The sequence below is a fragment of the Thalassophryne amazonica genome, chromosome 14, assembly GCF_902500255.1.
Source record: "Thalassophryne amazonica chromosome 14, fThaAma1.1, whole genome shotgun sequence".
Taxonomy (NCBI): Eukaryota; Metazoa; Chordata; class Actinopteri; order Batrachoidiformes; family Batrachoididae; genus Thalassophryne; species Thalassophryne amazonica.
In genome coordinates this window covers 77,191,065-77,213,297 of record NC_047116.1, presented here as the reverse complement: position 1 = coordinate 77,213,297, position 22,233 = coordinate 77,191,065, and the positions used below count along the sequence as shown (strand labels likewise).

At 39.7% G+C, this 22,233-nt stretch overlaps 1 protein-coding gene across 1 annotated transcript; it reads right to left on the bottom strand.

Annotated features, from left to right (window-relative positions):
- Nucleotides 1–2,654: 2,654 nt before the first annotated feature.
- Nucleotides 2,655–19,924, bottom strand: LOC117524599 (interleukin-1 receptor type 2). The gene is made up of 8 exons (XM_034186412.1): nucleotides 19,775–19,924; nucleotides 16,814–17,072; nucleotides 15,642–15,816; nucleotides 11,324–11,495; nucleotides 10,186–10,251; nucleotides 9,951–10,086; nucleotides 3,461–3,606; nucleotides 2,655–3,223 (listed from the first exon to the last, which is right to left on the bottom strand). The coding sequence occupies exons 1-8, from the start codon at nucleotides 19,908–19,910 to the stop codon at nucleotides 3,078–3,080; spliced, it is 1,236 nt and encodes a 411-aa protein (XP_034042303.1). The 5' UTR covers nucleotides 19,911–19,924; the 3' UTR covers nucleotides 2,655–3,077.
- Nucleotides 19,925–22,233: the final 2,309 nt, after the last annotated feature.

Genomic DNA, 22,233 nt, shown 5'->3' with positions numbered 1-22,233 from the left:
CAGCACCTGTGTGTATTGACGACTATGATGTCCAGGAACACTTATCGTGTGAGGATGTCCCACAGAGCGGGCGAATCAACCAAATTAGACACTTTGTGAAACTCACTCTGGTGTTTGAAGAGTTCTTGAGTTTGAAAGTATTTTGCTTCACAGCGATCACTACAAGAACGTGTGTGTGTGTGTGTGTGTGTGTGTGTGTGTGTGTGTGTGTGTGTGTGTGTGTGTGTGTGTGTGTGTGTGTGTGTGTGTGTGTGTGTGTGTGTGTGTGTGTGTGTGTGTGTGTGTGTGTGTTTGTTTTTTTCAGTTTTGTTCTGTTTTCACCCCTGTTTGTTTGCTTGCTTGTTTGTTTGTATGTTTGTGAACAGCCTGGAGCCCACAATTTTTTATATATCATTATGAAACTTTTACAGAGGATTCATATCCTGATAAGCAAGAACTGATTCAATTTTTAAGGTCATAGGTCAAAGGTCAAAGTCGGGACTAATCTTAACTGTCAGAAAAGATCAGATTTCTTTCATATTTGAGCGGGTTATGTAGGACCGACTTTATCAACTGACAAAGTTTGATCTGCATCTGATCCAGATTACAGATTTTGTGGCCATGTAAATTTAACATAACCCCATTTAATGTACATTTTGCATTATAACTCAATCAAAAGTGCTTCAATCTGTTATGGATTTACCTACACCACCAAAATTGGATGGAGGTTCCAGTTTTATGTGGACACTAGGACTGCTCACATCATCGATGTTCCTGGGGTTTTACCTGTATCCTGCAAAATAACAGCTTGGGACTCCGACAAGGGCAGTCGCATCTCCTCCACTCTCCCTTATTTCTGCTCTCTGCTTTAACCTTCAAGTCCCTACTTCAACAGACTGTGAATTCCTGAAATTATATTGGATACTGGTTCTATTGGACTACTATTGGATTAACCATGGAATTGATCAGCTGGTCTCTCAACGCTATTGACACCATCTTTTCGACAAGAAGGTCAGGACCAGGGGATCCTACCTGCCCAGATGGAACATATCCTGCGGGCTATGTTCTCGACTCCTGGGGGTCGTGGCGTGTTGCATGCTTGGCGCCTTTCTCCATTGAAGACGTCGAGGATTTATTCATATTTGGTCTTATGGTAGCAGGGCTGGTACTTTCTGGCTTATGTGCTGCCCTGATCTACCGGAAAATTGGCAAGACGGCAGCGAACCACGGCCCCTCACTTGTCCGTCATGATTAATGAGGTGGGCAGTGCATTCTCAGACTGCGATGACTCTTGAACTCAGATGCAAATTGGATGACATCTTGGAGCAGATGCGTGCCTTGCAGATGATGATGAAGATTTCGGAGGCCGGGAATATTTTTAATTCATAATTGGGATTTGGTTGTTCAAGTGAAGCTTGAGTGTTCCATGTGTTTCATGGGACGAGGTGCACCACATCGCGCCGCTGATTTGGAGGAAAATAAAATCAAACTAGCTGTATAATTAGTGAATATCACTGGGTTGATATAAATAATACATAAAAGGGGATGCAATATGCAGAAATAACCGTGGTTTAAAAAAGAAATGGCACTCACAAGATCTGAACCCACACACTCTGATTTCCAGACAGAAACTTTACCACTACACCACAATCACTGTCTTATCACAGTAGTAACAAATGGCCAAAATCAACAAGCAGATAAACATATTTTCTAAAAAAAGTGCTGTATAACTGACCAAACGTTGTTTGGTACAGCATGTTTCTGCTGATATGTGACTGAAAGTGACGTATTTGTCGTACTGTTGGCCTGTCATATGGTCCTGCAGCACGCAGCTCACTGGCCTGTCAGTCGTGACGTTCAGATCGCCTGCTGTGTGTCCACATAAACTGACGGACCGGTCCAGCTGGAACAGCCTGTCAATGTGCGCGCTCTCCAGCTCGTTGCAAAAGCGATATACATTTTTATGTACTTCGATGTGAGGACAGTAAGCACACAGATGCGCGTGTCCATCAAAACATGGTGGATGATCTGCAGCACTCATGTCCAGGACCAGAGTTGTCAACAGCTGCCACGCCCCTGTCTGTTCAGCACACAGACCAAGGTGTCACTGTGATCAGATGAGAGGCGCCTCACCTGCGGGGGGGGGGGGTCATGTGAACCACACGCATGCACGTGTTGGGGGGAGAGCAGGAGGAAGCACACATGCACACGTGACACTCTGGCATGCCACATGTGCATTCGGCAACTCCACAGTCGTGGGACACTTAGATAAATTTCACATCGAGCTCGACAGTGATCGTCTGCTGACTGTTTTCATGATGAGTAGTAGTACGAATGGTCACACATTTTCTAAGTGCCATGTGAGCGGCATTAGATGTTCCTGTGTGACAGCTGGAATTTGGCTAACACCTGCCGCCATGGCGATTGATGGGCTCTCACAGTGCACACTCTGTCTTTCAGCCGCTGGTGTGCGCAAATAGTTGTAGCGACAGGTGTACGAGGCGTTAGAGGCAGGTACGATTTTACACATTTTGCATACGATTCCTGCTTCATGCGAACTTTAAGCGCAATTCGACCAAATTTGCAATGTGTGAAGGGGCCCTTGGTGAAGCACTCAGGGTTAATTGCTCATTCTTTAGATCATGTTCACCAAAAAATGTTGACTCTATTTTAAATTTCAACTTGATTTATTTAAATTCAAGGACAATAAACAGTTTGCAACTTCCCCAGAATCAGCTACATTAGTTAAATGATATCTACAGCCCCCCAGGAAGGAAAGGGAAGAGGCACTAAATGAAAAACTCTGATTTAAAAAATTACCACAATAAAGCAATACTAAAATACACAAAAATGTTTAAACAATTATTAAAACTTGAAAAAATAGCCCATCAATACACTAAATCTGCAATAATACAGTACAGTAGTACAATAATACAATAAAAGTACAACAGTAATACAGTAGTATGAGCTAGCTGCTAATCATACATTCACATAATCATTCAGTCACTGGAAAAGCAGCACTGAGGCGTTTCAGACATGACGATGTCGTTTCACAAGACACAGTTTGACGGGAGTGATGGGTAACATCTGATGAAGTGCTAGAAGGTGCTGTTCTGCCGAGCCAGAATGTAGTCCATTTTTGTTTTGTTTTTATGTTTGAAGATGACGTACAGGAAGATGAAAATCACCAACAGGAAACACAGCACAGCCACCACTGCGACCACCAGCCATATAAGTACAGGGTCTGATGACAGAGACACGTCAGGTCAGGACGTTGGAGTGCTACATTACGTACGTTAAAAAAAATGTACTGTATAAACATCAACATTAACTGTGGGCATAAAAAAAAGACATTTTATTGTGTCATAAGAAGGTTGACAGACGTTCTCTGAGTGATGTACGTCTGTCATTCCTGCTAACTCTGCTCCGCTGCTACTTGACTTTCTGAAAGCTGAAACATCACAGTTTCACACACGCTTACCTTCAAGTCGAAGGCGAGTGACAACTTCTTGCCTCCCCCCTTTGTTCTCAGCGACACACTTTAGCTCCGTATTTATGTCCTCTTCTGTCATCGCCATGACAATCAGCCTCAGTTCAATCTCACAGCCAGCTGACACCTTGGTTACCCTGACAACAGAGACAGATATGGCCCCGTGTTTACATTTTGCCACTAGGCTGCATCATTTAGGGTCAATTTAGTGCACAACTTTTTTTGTGTGTGTGTGTGTGTGTGTGTGTGTGTGTGTGTGTGTGTGTGTGTGTGTGTGTGTGTGTGTGTGTGTGTGTGTGTGTGTGTGTGTGTGTGTGTTAATTTGCTGCCATTTTAGCATGACCAAAAATGTAAAATAGACAATGTGACAACATATTTTCATTTGATACAATGGAGAGTGTACAGCATGAGAAAATTTAAATTGAAAGTTTTTAGCCTAGTTCTATGTAAATTTGCATCTGCAAATGTACAGCTGCATATCATCAGCAAAGCATAAGATACTCCACAAAGGATAAATTAGAGAATCTGTTGTTTAAATTTGACACTATGTTTGTTCTCTTCAAAAAAAGATACTGTATTTTGTACTTATTTACATTATAGTGTAAAAGTTAAAGAGTTGATACCAAAAATTTTGATCCCTGTAGAAACCTGACGAAAGGTACCTTGACACTTGCACAAATTTGATCCCCGCACTGAGTTTATTGCCGCACTTTGTCCTGCGTGACGCCACGCTATGTAAAATAATTTGCTCTCAGAATTTGGCTGATGAAACTATTCTCTCATCACTTCCAAAATCATAGAGAAATTATTTACAGCTGCAGTTTGTGTCATGCATGTCGTGCTGTGGAGAACATATTTGGAATCTTGTCTCAAAGGTAATTATTTATAATATATATGGATCGCTACAGCAAATCCAAGGTGGATCTGCATGTTGAATTGGCACAGGTTTTACGCCGGATGCGTAATATATATTATATATAAGTTATGTTGGATCCAAAAGGATCCAAAAAGGCTAGGACCAAAAGTTATATTGGATCAGTTCCCACTGACCAATAGCTAGCCAATCAGAGCGTGGCATACGAAGGTCAGGAACTAGGGCAGTCACAATTATTATAATATTCGCCAATCACAATTATTTTTCATATTCGCGATTACCGTGAATTATTTATTTTATCCACAAAGCATAAAACAACTCAGAATCTGACGTCATTGTGCTGCAGCCTCGCTCACTCTGTTTCGCTCTCGTCTTAAGACAGGACAATGACATGGAGGCTGAGGAGCGATCCGTCCTGCCGTTTGGATAAGACGGTTGATTAAAACAGTGACTGTCTTCTTCAAAAGCCGTCTAAATTGCGGAGTTTACCGAAGGAGCTGTCAGTGTGTGTGTGTGTGTGTGTGTGTGTGTGTGTGTGTGTGTGCGCGCGCGCGGAGTCAACAGGCTGCGAGGGAGGGGGTGGGGGAGGGAGATTCCTGAATGGAGGCACGACACGTCTGAGAACCATCAGTGCACGCAGCGAGCGCAGAGCAGAGAGAGGATTTTAACCCGAGTGAACATGTTAAAAAAACAAAAACAAAACCTGGAGCTGCCTTTACTTCTCTCTGAACTTTCTCTCCTGGTGTGATTCTGCCACTAAGAACGTAGACAAGCACGCTACTGATGTTTTAGAAGCATTCATCAGAATCAATCATATGCTGTTCACAACCAAATTAATTGATCCAATTTACTTGACTCTTTGTTGTTTGCTTAATTTGGGAGGGGGGTGGGGAACATAACAATTGATGGATGGCAAGTCGTCCAACATAGAGAAATATTGGATGAAGAAAAGTTATATTGGTTATATTACATATATATATATATATATATATATATATATATATATATATATATATATATATATATATATATATATATATATATATATATATATATATATATATATATATATATACGAGGGCTGTCAATAAAGTATAGGTCCTTTTTATTTTTTTCAAAAACTATATGGATTTCATTCATATGTTTTTACGTCAGACATGCTTGAACCCTCGTGCGCATGCGTGAGTTTTTCCACGCCTGTCGGTGACGTCATCCGCCTGTGAGCACTCCTTGTGGGAGGAGTCGTCCAGCCCCTCGTCGGAATTCCTTTGTCTAAGAAGTTGCTGAGAGACTGGTGCTTTGTTTGATCAAAATTTTTTCTAAACCTGTGAGGCACATCGAAGTGGACATGGTTCAAAAAATTAAGCTGGTTTTCGGTGAAAATTTTAACGGCTGATGAGAGATTTTGAGGTGATACTGTCGCTTAAAGGACTTCCCACGCAGTGGGACGTCGTGCAGCGCTCCCAGGCACCGTTGTCACCCTGTTTCAAGCTGAAAACCTCCACATTTCGAAAGACGTGCGGACAGCACAGGAAAAACACCTCCGTGTTGATAACCATTTGTAAAATCCAGGCGGCTTTTGATGGCTTTCAGTGGAGTGAGTATCTGAGAAATTGTTTAACAGTTGGACATGTTCCAACTTGTCCTTAAGGCTTCCAACAGAGGTGTTTTTCCTGTGGCGGAGCATCGCGGCGGCTGCAAGCCGACGCTGCAATCCGTCCGCACGTCTTTCATTAAAAAAATTTCCTTTAACAGTGGAATATCCGGATAAAATGCTGAAACCGAATTCTTCTGAAACTTCTCTGTTCTCTCACGACGTCCTGGATCAATAGAGCCTGAAATGTGGAGGTTTTCAGCTTGAAACAGGCTGACGACGGAATATATATATATATATATATATATATATATATATATATATATGAAAGTTATATTGGACGAGGCATAGCAAAGTCCAATATAACTTTTCTTCATCCAATATTTCTCTATGTTGGACGACTTGCCATCCATCAACTGTTATGTTCTCCACCCCCCTCCCAAATTAAGCAAACAGCAAAGAGTCAAGTAAATTAGATCAATATATTTTGTTGTGAACACCATGTGAACAGTGGTGGGCACAGTTCCGATAATCTGATAACAGATAATTATCAAAAATAATGTTTTCATTATTGGATTATCTTTTTAGATAACTTTAAAAACCATTATCGGACCAATTATCTTCCGATTAACTTTTTTCCGATAACTTTTAGACAAATAAAGCTTAACAGCGACAAGCATTTCTAAAATTTAAAATCAGTTTGGCATCTATCTGTTAAACGTTTTGTAACAGATGTATAGTTATACCCTCTGCAAACAGAAGAGAGCTGCTTCTATGAAAAATGTTTCTATCTGCAGATAAAGAAGTGGTAAAAAAAAAAACATTTCTTTTAACAACATACAGATATGCTTGCAATATCACCTAAGTCATCCAGAGGCATACATTTTTAACTTATGGTTCAAATTTTACCAAACTAATTTTGGACAAGTTATTTAAAATTACTGTCATGTCTGAAGATTTATAAAGTGAAAATATCAGATATATGTTTTAGTTTTAAAGTAATGTGCTAATTTTTAAGGTTTTGTGAGCACATGCTGAGCCCTTCCTAGCGCCATTTGTGACATAAATTGATAATTAAGCCTAAAAATATTGAGAGAGAGAGAGAAATGAGCCATCTCAATGTCACTTTTCAAATTTGCTCCCCTATTTTGTGTCTCCCTACCTTTTCTGCCAGCAGTGGACATATATATACATATATATATATATATATTATATATATATATTATATATATATATATATATATTATATATATATATATATATATATATATATATATATATATATATATATATATATATATATATATATATATATATATATATATAGGAGCCTGTGAGCAGGACTTATGTCTCTTTTGTTCTTTATTTCACAATTATGACAAGAGTTTTTGGAGCGAGCAGCAGCCCCACAGCAGCGGGAAGAGGAGTTTTTTTTTTTCTCTTTTTATTTTACGTGCCCGCGCGAGCGAATCGTCTGTTGAGACTATGTTATTAATTAACTACACAGATGTATAAAGCAAATGGTGACTGGTTTCTAAACACAATTATGACAGAGGTTTTTTGGGGGGGAAAGAGCGAGCTGCAGCCTCAGCAGCAAGCAGCAGAGTTTCTTTCATTCTTTTTTTTTTTTTTTTATGTGCGCGTGCGAGCGAATCGTCTGTCCAGAATATTTTATTAATTAACTTCACAGATGTATAATAAAACAAATGGTGACTGGTTTCTAAACATAAGTATGACAGAGGTTTTGGGGGAAGAGCAAGCTGCAGTCCACAGCAGGCAGCAGTTTCTTTCTTTTTTTTTTATTGTTGTTTACATGTGCGCGCATGAACGGGACAGGATGTCCTCAAACTGGGTCCCGCAGAGGAGGAAAGACCGCTGAAAGCAGCCTTCATCCAGACGCAGCTCCTGCAGCAAATATACTGCAGGAAAAATACTCTCTGTATTGGGAGCTTTCCACAGCAACTCGCTCCGTGTGATCAAGGTCCGTCATGTTAACTTGACTCTTACAACCGGAGCCGGCGAGCGGAATGGAAGCTCCTCCTATTTGATGACGCACCGAGGCGAATTTTCGCAGCAAAAGCAGAGTGACACACCGGGTGAAGGAGGCGCGTCCGTCGCCACGCGACCCACGCAAATTTGTAGCGTCTGATCGCGCCCGGTGTGAACTCGGCATAAGATAACTCATTGTATACCATGGTGAAAATACACTGAAGACTAATTGTATGCTGTTCTCCATTAATTCAGAAATTTACCTCAGCACCTCCGTCCGTATGTGGGTGGCACAAGACTGGCCTGGCCTGACTCTGGGTGACTTTTTTTCCCTCACCATGTGCGCGATTCGGCGTGGCGCCGCTTATTCGTGCCACAAGAACCCCCCTCCCCCCTGCAGGAGAAGGCACATACTGCTGCTACCTGTGCGTCTCCCCCCGTAGCTGCTCTCTTTCTATGCGGGGGGAGCCACAGCCGCAACCGCAACTGGATTATGTTCCTGGGAGCGTGTGAAACATACACGCATGAAAAAAAGAACGACAAAAAGAACGGCTCCCGCGCAGCCACGACTCAGCTCCCTTCGTTCATATTAAATAGCCGTTCAAAAGAATTGGCTCGTTCGCGAACGTCACAACACTATTGTCTACCTTCTTAGTGTTTTTGGCATCCTTGGAGTTCAATATTTCCACCAGTTCCTCCTCTGTGAACTCAACAAACCTCGCTGGCAGATGATTTTCTGCTGTTGTTGACATGTCTGTTGCCATTTTTTCAACCAGCGTCTGTCAGCTAGTTTCTGACCTTCGTATGCCGCGCTCTGATTTGCTAGCTGTTGGCAGTAAGCACTAAAGCTATTGGTCAGTGGCAAATGATCCAATATAACTTTTGGTCCTAGCCTTTTTGGATCCTTTTGGATCCAACATAACTTTCTGGCACCAAGCATGCCAAAATACAGGTAAATGATGGACAGAAAGGCTAATCTGTGATTGGCTATTGCAATCTGAGTGGAGAACACACATATATATATATATATATATATATATATATATATATATATACACGAGGTCTGTGAGAAAAGTATCCGACCTTTTTATTTTATGCAAAAAATATATGGATTTGATTCATATGTTTTTACGTCAGCCAAGCTTGAACCTTCGTGCGCATGCGTGAGTTTTTTCACGCCTGTTGGTTGCGTCATTCGCCTGTGGGCAGGCTTTTGAGTGAGCACTGGTCCACCCCTCTCGTTGTTTTTTCATTGTGAGGAAATGGCGGAATGATTTGGGCTTTGTTCCATCAGAATTTTTTCAGAAACTGTTAGAGACAGGCAGCTGGAAACCATTCAGAAAATTCACATGGCTTTCGGTGAAAATTTTATGGGCTTCACAGAGATTAAGGAGTGTTACTACCGCTTTAAGGACGGCCCACAATGGCGCACGGCGCGCCGCGCTCCAAGCCGCGATCGACAGGCAGAAACCACCAGATCATTTCTAAACGGATGGCTGTGTCAATCCGGGACCATCGTGTGAAATTTCTCTGGTTATCACAAGAGCTGGACATCAGCCATTTTCCAGCAGATTTCACTTTTAACAAGAGATTTTGTCATGGAAAGCCGCGCGGAGGCTTCGCACATCACGACGGATTCGCAGATGGAGCGAGACAAAGAACACCTCTGTTTTGGAGTGTCAGAGGACAAGTTGGGACATGCCCAGCTCTCCACAATTTCTCTTATACTCACTCGACTGGTAAGCCACTGAAAGCCAAGATAGGCATGTCCCAACTTGTCCTCTGACACTCCAAAACGGAGGTGTTCTTTGTCTCGCTCTCAAGGCACCTTAAGGGTGGATAATCTGGGCAGCCAAACAAATTAGTATTTCTTCATCAGACAGTAGTCACAGTAATACCTCCTTTCTGTCAACTCTACAATGAGGAGACAGGCTCATTCACCATCTTAATACCTGACTTTTTTTTTTAACCAGTCTATTTATTTCTCAGTTCAAAGGAATGATAACCTTCAAAAATCAAGTTACCTCCTTCCTCCCTGCAGAGCCCGCCCATCAAGGTACGATGACTCCACTGATTGGTCATTCACCAGCCATGTGACCAGAGTGTAATCTGCTGATTGACAGTCGGTGAGCACCCTGCAAAACATCTCCATAGCAGAACCTAGACAATGTGACAAAGCTTTGATTAATTCATCCATATGTTGGGGGGGGGGGGGGGCTCATTAGGTTTCAGTTTATTACGATTGTATTCATCACTCACCGTGCAAACTTTCAAAGATGGTCCCATTCAGTGGACTAACAATCACAGGTGGGTGAACTGTTGGAGCTGTAACAAAAACAAATACACATAACAAGAAGAAGCTCAATTTTTGGCCACACAATAAATACACCAGTAACAGCAATTTTAGATTCATCACATGAAACTAAATAAAAATGATTCAGTTATTTGCTTTAATTGATGTGAACCAAGAGCACAAACATCTTCAATGAAAGCCGTCTCAGTGTGCTATTATTTTTCACCACACGTTATCAGATTTTGATACTGTTTAACTGAATTATTCCAGAAGGACTTTAATATCTACAAAATAACTCAATGTGAATGGTGGTGAGAGGTCAACATCAGGCTCAAGTTGGAGATCAGACACAAAACATACATTTGATAATAATAATAATAATAATAATTATTATTATTATTATTATTATTATTATTATTATTATTATTATAGTTAATATATTGTATTATTGTTATTAATATTATTATTAATGATAATAATTAGTAGTAGTAGTAGTACTATTATAGGCTATGTGTGACAGAAACTGGACTTTTCAGGGTTTTGAACTTTGTGGGCAAATAAATAATGCTTAGTCAAAATAATTTACAAGTAACATCACCTTCTTAAAATAATGGCCTAAGATATATTTTCCAAAACATGACTTAAGCCGTTATTTTAGGAAGGTGATGATATTGTCTTTATTGATGACTGCATGATTTCTGTGCCAATCCATGTACTTGAAGGATGAATTTGAAACACAGGAATTAATTACACTCTATTCTGACTGTTTTTCTGTCGACATACAGTCGGGTCCATCAGGATTTGGAGGATATGGTGACTCATTTTCATCGAGATGTGCCTGTAGTGTAGATTGTTGCTTTATGTCATGACGATCAACAAAAATATGGCGTTAACCATTTAGGAATTATGACCTTTTATACAGTGACCTCCAAATGCATTTGAAGAAGAAGAAGAAGAAGCCAAACTGCCTGACAGGTTTCCTCGTGTCCCATGTTTGGTCAGACTCTGCAGTGCAGGTGTTCGAAAACAATAAAAGATTTTTTTTGTTTTTAATCCTGGTCCATCAGAGGGCCGGGCTGATGTTGCTCTGACAGACACACTCACCCTGCACGTGCAGCAGCACAGCTCTGCTCACTTTGTACTGCTGGTTGTTGATGAGGACTTGGACCTGACATGTGTACAGACCCTGGTGGGACTGGTTCACTGTAGGGATCATTAGCTGGCCTCTCAGGCTGGACCCAGAACCATCTGAAGAGACACTGGCAGGGACGGAGTCCTGACAAGAAGAATAAGTGAGTCACTCACTGAGAACGAGGAAGGCATTAATACTATTCAGGGCTGATGGGTAGAATCCTAAAGGGGACCATCAATCTGCATAAGCATGGTCCTGACTCCTGGCTTATACTGTGCTTAAAAGGGTTAAAACTTTATACAACCCCAAATCAGAAAAAAGTTGAACAATATGGAAAATGAATGAAACTGGACTTTGACGTCTATTTCATTGCCGACAGCATGAATCAATCAATTTTCAATCAATTTTATTTATATAGCGCCAAATCACAACAAACAGTTGCCCCAAGGCGCTTTATATTGTAAGGCAAAGCCATACAATAATTACGGAAAAACCCCAACGAATCCAAGATAAATCATGTTTCGTGTGGTCAACTTCATTTAATTTTTTAGAACACATCCATTCCTGGATTTAGGGCCTGCAACACATTCCAAAAAAAAAAAAGCATTTACCACTTTGTAATGTTGCCATTACTTCTTACAACACTTCTGAAGATGTTTTGGCATTAAAGATACCACGAGATGAAGCGTCCCAAGTATTATTTTATCCCATTCTCCCTGCAAACACATCTTACAGTGTGTAAGTACAATGACACTGTTGTTGCCTTTTTTCATGTTGTTTCAGTATTCTCTACAGATTCTTCATCAGGGACACGTCAGGACCGCAGGCAGGCCAGTCCCGTATCTGTACCCTGCTCTTCCACAGCCAGATCTTTGTAATGTGTGTAGAATGTGGTTTTGCATTGTCTTGTTGTCCCTGGAAAAGATGTCTTCTTGAAGGCTGCATATGCTGCTCCAAAACCATAATGTACTTTTCTGCATTAATGCTGCCATCATAGAAGCATAAATTATAAAAAAAACAAAATTACCTTTGTCAAGTGGCCTGACATGGAGCACATGGCATCCATTTCATCCAAAAAAATAAATAAAGATGTGGAATACTGATTTGTCTGCCCACGCTGTGTGATGGTCCAACACAGATGCCTCAGAGCTTCTGGACAAGCTTAACATAAGACTTCTTTTTGACACAGTAAAGATTTAAGTGGCATTTGTGATTTATTTATTTTTTTCCTCCACATCATTACGAGCCCTAAATAGCCACCATGCAACTTTTTTGCAGTAATGGATATGTATTAACAGATGAAAAGAAGTTGACCACACAAAACATGAATTATCTTGGCTTCATACTGTCGGCAGTGAAACAGAAGTCAAATAAATGTATGAATCCCTGCATGTGTGCAGGGACACTTCCATATCATCCCAACTTTTTCAGATTTGGAGTGTTGTAGTAGCTCATCAAATCAGTGGTTCTCAAATCAGGGAATGGGATCCCCTTTGGTGCTGAGGCTCCACAGGCGAGGTTAATTCAGCCCAGGCAAAATTCTAATTTTTTTTTTTACACATTTTACAAACTTCATGTCTTGACAGTAGCAAGGCTCCCATTTTGACTTAAATGGGAATTGGTCGGTAATTCATGCAGATACAGTTTGTCCACAGTAGGTTCTGTGATGAATGATATGTGCACAACTTAATCATCGGTCTTATCAGACGGTTTCACCATGCAGCAAAGTACAGAAGAGTTGGGAGGGAGAGGATTTTAATTTGTGAAGCAAACTAAGTTTGATTAATTTGGAGTGTTGTGATACCAATGGAACCAGCAAGATGCTAACATTTAGTCTGCAAAACATTTATCAACGAAGACAGACAAACTAAAAAAAAAATGAGTCTGTCAAATCTATCATGGTTTAAATGGTAAATACCAGAGGTGGGACAAAGTCACAAGTCACTCTCAAGTCATGAATCAGCAAGTCCCAAATCAAGTCTCAAGTTATAATGACCGACTGTTTGCAAGCTGACTTCAGACTTGACTTGGGACTTGCTGATTCATGATGTGAAAATGACTTGACAGTGACTTCATCCCATCTCTGGTAAATGGACTGAATTTCAATACATTCACCTATTCACACAGACACACTCACACACCGATGTCAGGGTGCTGCCATGCAAGGCCCTCACTACACACCGGGAGCAACTCGGAGGTTAAGGACCTTGCCTGAACTGATTTTCCAGTCAGGCAGGGGTTTGAACTGAGGATCCTCTGGTCTGAAACCCAACGCTTAACCACTGGACCATCACCTCCCCTAAAGGTCAGTTTTAAAAGATTTACAGTATCTATGAAAGGAAAATCAGTTTCAGCACACCACCTGTTTTTTAAATGTGCATATGTGTGCCCTAGATCATAATATTTAAACAGACTTAATGAAAATATACATTTTCGTTACAGTTCCCCTTCAACAGTATTAACTGTTAAATACAAAATTTTTATTCTTTATACATACACACACACACACACGCATATATATATATATATATATATCATTATAATTATTACTTTTTTGGGGGGGAAACCTGACTATTATTACAGTTTTTATTATTGCCAGTTTTAATCTAAAGTTGGCGTGACAAAAGCAGTCCTAAACAAAGTCTGACATCTAGTGGTCACAGTTAGACACTACATCACATTGCTGGAGGTCAACAGTCAATCGGCTCAAGTGGCAGCAACACTTCACAACTCTGTGGCCTTTTAAAAATATTTGACCAGCTCTACAAAACACTATAGTCCAGCAGTTAAGGGATAGAATCGTGCACTTTTTTACTAAAGCGCCAAACTTTGTCCAGGGACTCTTTAGTTTATATTAAGTCATGTCAAAGCGGGAGACATTTGATTTTAGCCCTGTATCCTGCTTTTTTAAAAGGGTGTTTGCATGGTTATAATACAGTGTATATTTTGCTATTCATATGACAATACGATCATATGGTTATTATGTAGGGGGCCAGTGATCAAGATTGGACATTGTTAAGCTGTAGAGAATGGCTACTGCAACTAGTGCAAAGCTATACTGAGCTTATGTGATCATGTATCGTCCGTCGTGCGGCATCATACGTCGTCGTACATCCTTATACATTAGCAGGGTGATATGTTTCAAAATGGAAAGAGGTACAGGACTCATTTCAGGCCTGTAGGGATCTTTAACAGGCCTCTACCTCTGAGACATAAAATTAGGTCACTGTGATCTTCCTAGCATGAAAGCTGTAGAGAGTAGTTCATTAAAAATATTCATGAAACATTTGTGCATATCTAGGAAGTTTGCCAACCAGGTATTTACAATGTTTTCAGTTTAAAAATATGGTTATAATCATCTTAATACCAATAACATAAAATAATAATGATAACAACAACAACAATAATAATAATAATAATGGTTATGGCCATAAAAACAAAACTGATTTCTTGTAATTAATAAAAAAGTATTTCTTTCCGTTCAAATACTGTTGTTATTTTAGAGTGTAAATATGTTAGAGTGCATGAGTAGCATCTTTCCTTTGCCCTAAGCTCGCAAACAGCTATATTGCATAGGTATATTGATATTCACAATGAGTTAGACAATATTTAGTCACTTTCCCTAGATTAACGCTTTTTCTAAGAGTGTAAGTACACTGAAGTACATTCGAAGCATTCCTACTTAGACTTAATACATTTTTCATAACCTTCAAGTTTATCTTATGAACTTAAAAAGACATTTGGATAAGAGTTTGTCATGAATTATATGCTGTAGAAGGCTGAAAATGGTTATTCTCTTAAACCCAAGTTTTAAGAGTGTAGACGTTTATGGATTCAATGTCTCCCGATCTTATATACTTCAGGACACTATAAGGTACTTCTGATAAAGTTTTGGCGCTTTTGTATAAAAGTGCATGATTCCCCTAAAATTTGTCCCTTAGCTGCCGGACTACTAAATAAAACAGCCACAGGATGGTCAGCCCTGAGTTGTACTACACTGCCCTCTAGCGGACATAATACTGTAATAGTATTATGAATAAATGTGGCTGTGAAAGTTTTTAACAGGATTTGTCTTTTTTTTGTTTGTTTGTTTGTTTGTTTTAAATCAGTCAAAATCATTTGCAGCACAGTTACTCACTTTTACTCTTTTTTTTTTTTTTTACAACAAACATATCAGCCATCAACAACTATCCAGTGCAGATACTGCAGCAGGTTGTTTAAAAAATGTGTTGGAATGATGATAAAGTAGAAAAGGATGATGAGAACAGCTGGCAGACACGTCACTCGTACCTTGAACCACTCCACGTGTTGCTCTGTGATGTTGAAGTAACCGACAGACGGACATTTGAAGGTCAGCTTCTCACCCGCTGCAGCTGTGATGGGATACAATAGTTTGTCCATATTTACGGAGGTGGATTCGAACACGTGCAGAGTGATGCTGCCGCTGACGCAGTACGTCTCATTTCTACACAACACAAGACAAAAAGAACCCGTCAACAGCAGGTAAAGATACGAGTTCACATGTCACACATCCTGGTAATGGTAACAATAAGGCCTTCTTAAAATTTCTTCAAGAAAAAACAAATCTGAAATAGTTGCCAGCTCCAGAGATTCCACTCTGAAGCAGGAACCTGACCTTTGACCTCAGTCTAAAATATGAAGAAAATACACATTTTAAAATAATATGAAAAAATGGTAATGCAATCAACATTTCCGAAGAGATCAAACTAAATGTCCTGATAATGTGTTTTGATTATTATTGCTGATTCTTAGTTTTTCTCTTCAAAAGGAAAATGATGATTCAAACTATTGTTTGAGGCCACTACAGTCATTGACACCCCCCCCCACACACACACACACACACACACCACCACGTTGAACCTTTGCACGTTTGTTCTCACATCTGTCACATCTGCAGAGGTCGAATGCAATTCTGCTATGAATTAGAATGATTTACTTTACATGCAGGTAAAACAAATCAGGTTTAGATCAGTTCAAATGGTAACACTGAACGTAGAGAAACATCAGCTCACGCACTAACTCTGCTCAACTTCTGTTAAATCTCCTGTTCTTCATCTTGTTAAATTGCTAAGTGCTTCTAAAATAATTCAGATTAAACATTTACACATTGTGGGTGCATATATACACACACACACACACACGTATATATATATATATATATATTGAAACAGGCTGACGACGGCGCCTGGGACCGCTGCGCGACGTCTCCCTCAGTGGGAAGTCCTTAAAGCGACAGTATCACCTCAAAATCTCTCATCAGCCCTTAAACTTTTAAAAGACCTATACTTTATTGACAGACCTCGTACATATATATATATATATATATATATATATATATATATATATATATATATACATGACGTGGTGTGAGGTGTGATAATAATTTAAGAAGAAACTACAAAGCTGTACAGAAGACCCAGGGCATCTTAAGCCTGCAGTACCTGTACATGCAGGTATATTCTCCAGAGTCTGAGGCTTTAGCTGGGAGGAGCCACAACTGTCTGTCATGTTGCTGAACACGCCCCTCGTCCTCACTGGCACCAACAGCTGACCCGTTGGCCTTGTTGATGAGGAACACTGCTGTTGGAGGTGAAATGTTGCGCACGTCGAGGACTCTGTGGAAAATGGGGAAGGCGAGGATCACGGCTTCTCCCTCCACTCTGAATATTCCCACCTCCGGAGTCACCACGAAGCAGCCCTCTGCAAATCAGACACACCCACATCAATGACACTTTATAATCATTGTTAACAAAACAGCCACATATGGACATCAACAGCAAGCTTACAACAAAAGGAGCATTAGCATGGCATTTTACTGCGCTGTTATGCCGCTATGCAGTCTGGACACCTTGTGTTGTCCCAGTCCACTCTGTAAATGGGAATTGCCTTGGCTGGGGAAGTGACCTGTGACAGACTGGTGTCCCGGGCCGTAGAATCTCATCTGCTTCATGCTACGTGATCCTGAGTTTTGAGTGGCACCAATGGGCCTGTGGGCCGGCGTAGGATTTACTTCTTCTACTGTAAATCCACTGTAGGAGAGGATTTGATTGATGGGTCCACAATCCTATCATCTTGTCTTTGGCCATGGCAACAACCATAGTTGCCATGTCATTCATTTGAGAATGCTTTCATTATTTGTATACGTTGGCCGTGTACTTGACTGTTCAGGATGTACAACCTCAAATCATAAAAAGTTCAGACTTACAAAAAATGACAAAAAGCAGTGATTCTGACATTTACTTTGACTTGTATTCCTATGCAGACCGTATGAACCCCAAGATATTTCATGTTTTGACTGATCAACTTCATTTCATTTGTTAATATACATCCATTTCTGCATTTACAGCCTGCAACACCATGTAAAAAACATTGGAACATTAAAGCATTAACCAATCTGTAAGGCATTTCTTCTCACAACACTTAAACAACAGCTCGGCATTGAGCATACAAAGTGATTTCAGGTGTTATTTTGTCCCGTTCTTCCTGCAACCTGCATCTTAAGGTTTACAGCAATTGTTGCATTTGTCATTTCAAAATTCTCCACACATTCTCCATTGGGGACAGGTCAGGACTGCAGGCAGGCTGGTTCAATGTCCACATCCTCTTCTCCTCTAACCATGCCTTTGTAATCTGCGCAGAATTTGGTTTTGTATTGTCTTTGCATGGATGTCCATGGAGAAGATGTATTCTTGAAGGCAGCATATGTTGCTCTAAAACCTCAGTGTACTGAAGTGTAGAAGTGTAAATTACCTTTGCCAAGAGCACTGACACAACTTTTGGACTTGTTGCTGATAAGAGTCTGCTCAGTCCTTTTTGTCTTTGGACCAAAGCACAGTGTCCATTTCTCCCCCAAAATATTTGGAATACTGATTCATCTGACTACAATACCCATTTGCACTGTGTGACAGTCCAACTTGGATGCCTCTGAGCCCAGAGCCCAGCTTTCTATCATATGCAAATTACACATGACATTACCAGCTTTGTTTAACTTTGTTGGCTAGCAAGGTACGGTTGGCTTATGAATGGCTAATTTTATGGTAGGTCATCTAGCTATAGTTAACTTATTTTTGTGATTTACATTTTTATTTTACATGGTGAAGATTTTTAATGATTCTTCAGTTTATGGGTTCTTTAATAGATATCAACAGATAGTATCTAAGTTCAGGGTTTCCATTAGATAGCATATAGAATATGTATTTTGTCTTCCTATATTAAGCTAGCAGGGTGAAATTTAGATACAAACCTAAAACATATTACATCATAGCTTCTGTTTCTTTAATAAAATAACCATATTTATATCTTAGCCTACTAGCTATAATCTAATTTTACTACAAGTCTATAGACTAGGTATACGTATATGACAATCTCTTCCTGTATGAATATTTAGGTTTTAGAAGCTAACTCCTATAATATTGTGTAGTTACTATATTTCTTGTATATGTTATTACCCTTATTGTGTAAATATCACTTATATACATGCTGTCCATTTTCTTGAGCCGCTTGGGTGAGTTCCCATGGGATAAAAAAGCTTTTCAACCTACCATCCCTGGTTCTCAAGACCAGGCACCTAAGTGGCTCTACTCTGTTCTACTCTTCTATTTTTTTTTTAGATATTATCAGTTATTAAGTTGTTCACCAATGAATAAGAAAACCATATGGTGTATGGTTTTCTGAAGGGTGTAAAAAGCCATATTCATTGGTGAACAACTTGATAACGATTTTATCATATAAAGTGGTCCCTCGTTTATCGCGGGAGTTACGTTCTAAAAATAACCGCGATAGGCGAAATCCGCGAAGTAGTCAGCGTTATTTTTTTACAATTTTTATAGATGTGTTAAGGCTGTAAAACCCCTCACTACACACTTTATACACTTTTCTCAAACAGGCATTAACATTTTCTCACTTTTCTCTCCTGTGTAAACACTCAAAGTTCAAACCTTAGTAGAAAAAAATAGAACGTTTTCCTATAAATAATTATGATGGCTTTTAGAACTAATGGATTTAATTTTAACAATCAACCTATGAGGTTGGACACGTAAGAAATTATTAATAGTGACTCACCAGTATTTCACAGTTCCTCTGACCGCACCTCTTTGTCATGGCACCGCTCCGCTGTCCGGATTGGCTGATTACTTGGGTGGTATGAAAAATATTACGCATCCGCGAAAAGGGTGTATTGCTATTTATTCTTTAGTGTTTTATCCAATCATATTGGCATATCATTTATAGGTACGAATATGATATTTAGATATACCTTAGTGTACACTAGTAAAGATCTACCTTAGAAATGGAATGTCCATAGCAAGAGTCCATAGCAACCTCTGGTGACAGTAGTGATAGCACAACAAGCTAACATAGAGTATGTGTGCGGCTGACAGTGGCGTCATGTACTATGTGCTCACCTTGCATAGGCAGAGGAGGTAATGCAGGTTTTCCATGAATGTATTGAATGAAGACCACACCGATCACCAGTGCTAAGTGGGACATGATGGACGTCTGCAGAGACACAAGCATCACCCAGTGTGTGCTGAGTGACATAAGACAGTGTTAATCCAAGTGCCGTATTCTGCTTCAGTTCTCTGGATTGACAGTGTGCTGACTGATTCTTCAGGCAGCTCTGAGCTTTGATGACATTTGTCTTGGAAAAACACTCTATTTATAGTGTGTAAATCATGACATCACAATGGCCGTCATCAAAAAATATGGGCACTCCCGGTAATCCCGCCCCTACAAACGCCAGAATTAGCCACTGGGGCTTATCCACAGCAAGACATGAGTCACATGTGAGTCACAACTCATATGACAGCTCAGCATTATTATTATTACTACATCGTATGTGGTCATTATAGGCCACAATATAACTACAGAACAATTTGAAAAGTTGTGTCCAGACATGAAAACTGTACAAAAAAGCTATGTAGAAAATTGTTTTCATTGACAAATTAATCTTATATTTTGTGTTTTAAAAAATTGAAAATGCAGTGATATGTACAGTATTCAAACTGTGACCCTGTGAAATTATTTTTAGTTATTTATTCTCTATATAAATATTGTTTTTTTCTACTTGAGTATCTTCACATCTAAAATCATCAGCTATTTAACTGTTTTAATCATTTTAATCCCTCTGGTGTAATCTCTTCCTTCTATTCTAACAAGGTTTTTTTTTTAAATCTGCACAATAACAGTTATCATTTTCAAATATTCTATGATAAAATATTCACATTCTCTTTTTATTGGACTGTAGTAATAAAAAAAAAAAAAATCAATTTTCTCCCAAATGCTTTAGCGGTTTGATTATTTTTGTTGTCGCAGTGGACTGTATCAGACATGAAACTTTTGCAATTTTGCAGAGAACTTGTCCAGCCAATAAAATCATCATTTCCATAGAAACACTTTGCTTCTCTTTCCTCAGTTGTGAATGGAAATATCTGGTGACACACAAGCAGTGCATGATCCTAGTGGTTCCCCCACCGCCCCCCTCGACACCAAAAAAAGGGGAAAAAAAAACCACATCAAAGTGTGTCATCAGAGGGCAATCCATTCATAAAACCCATAGGAGTGTCACTGTACGATTTATTGTGCATGTTTACATGCGTCATCATGAAACTGCAGGATGACGACATCAAAACCAAGAGCTGTCAGAGAATGGATTTGACAATTCTAACTGAAAAGTCGTGACACATATTTTTCCACATCACTGCTTCAACATGTTTGAAATGTCCAAAGAAATCCTGTTCCAACAAAAATCAAATGTGATATTTGTATATAAGACAATCATCTGTTGTTTTGTTTGTTTGTTTTTCAATTTTTAGAAAATGCACACTAATCTGTCACACATCCACTACTGGTAATTTATATCAGTGCATCAGGAACTCACATGCACGCAAACAGTCAAACTCCATGTGTCCCTGCTGACTTTACAGCTGGATGAAGATCAACAACACACTGTTCAGTAAAACAGTTGGTAAAACCCCTTCATGGTGAAATCTGATTTAGGATGTCCAGTTCAAATTTAGTGATAATCAGGTGACACAAACACGCACGCACACGTCAGGTTGCTCTCATGAAAGGCTTTCAACTGCAACTTTGTGATTGTACCCCTTCACTATCCAAATGTTACTGTCAATAAGACAATTCAGCATCTCAGTACACGCAGTGCACGCTAGGCTGGGTCAAAGTTCACAGCTACCCAAAAACACACTAAGCACAGACAGCAATGTAAAGATTTTCAGCACTGAAAAGTTGTTGCTTTGAAAGAATTTTGCAAAATATTAGGCTATAAATTGGTGGGAAATGGAAGTAAAAACTTGTGGCCCGAGCCTATGCAATCACACTGCAAAATGCCAGTCAAACACTTTGAATACTTATTTGCCTCACTGTATCTCTCTGAAGGTGCACTACCTGCCACATAACGACAGTTACCGATAAATTATATATTAGGGTGGTCCCAAAAAAACAAACCGATATTTTCCAAGGTGCTTCTTCTTTTTTTTTTTTGGTTCCTTTAGGGGGAAAAATTAATTATCTGAAATTTCATGAGATTTAAAAAATATTAACCACTGCCACCCGGCCCCTGTTTTTTGTGGCGTGTGAGTGACATTTTGAGTTATGAACTGGATACATTAGTTCATTAGTAGCAAATTTTGTTAGCTCTACCTCATGTCTCATTTTTGAGGCATTCGATGTCAAAATGGACTTCCTCATCAAGGACCCTCAGAGTGGGAGGACAACCCATCCAGTCGTCACAGCAGGTCCTGGATAACGTTCCTGCTGTCTGTGATTTTGCTGAACGATGAGTTGCACTTATCCAGGATTCTAATCAGATCCTAATGAAGGATGAACAGCAGTGCCAATACCTGCT

Bases quoted from the DNA above. Each gene is read 5' to 3' on its own strand.
- LOC117524599 (XM_034186412.1), bottom strand. From the start codon at position 19,910: ATGTCACTCAGCACACACTGGGTGATGCTTGTGTCTCTGCAGACGTCC. The intron at 15,817-16,813 runs GTACTGCAGGCT...TGTGTTGTGTAG, and splicing joins GAATATACCTGCATGTACAG to AAATGAGACGTACTGCGTCA. The intron at 10,087-10,185 runs GTGAGTGATGAA...CACATTGTCTAG, and splicing joins CATCTTTGAAAGTTTGCACG to GTTCTGCTATGGAGATGTTT.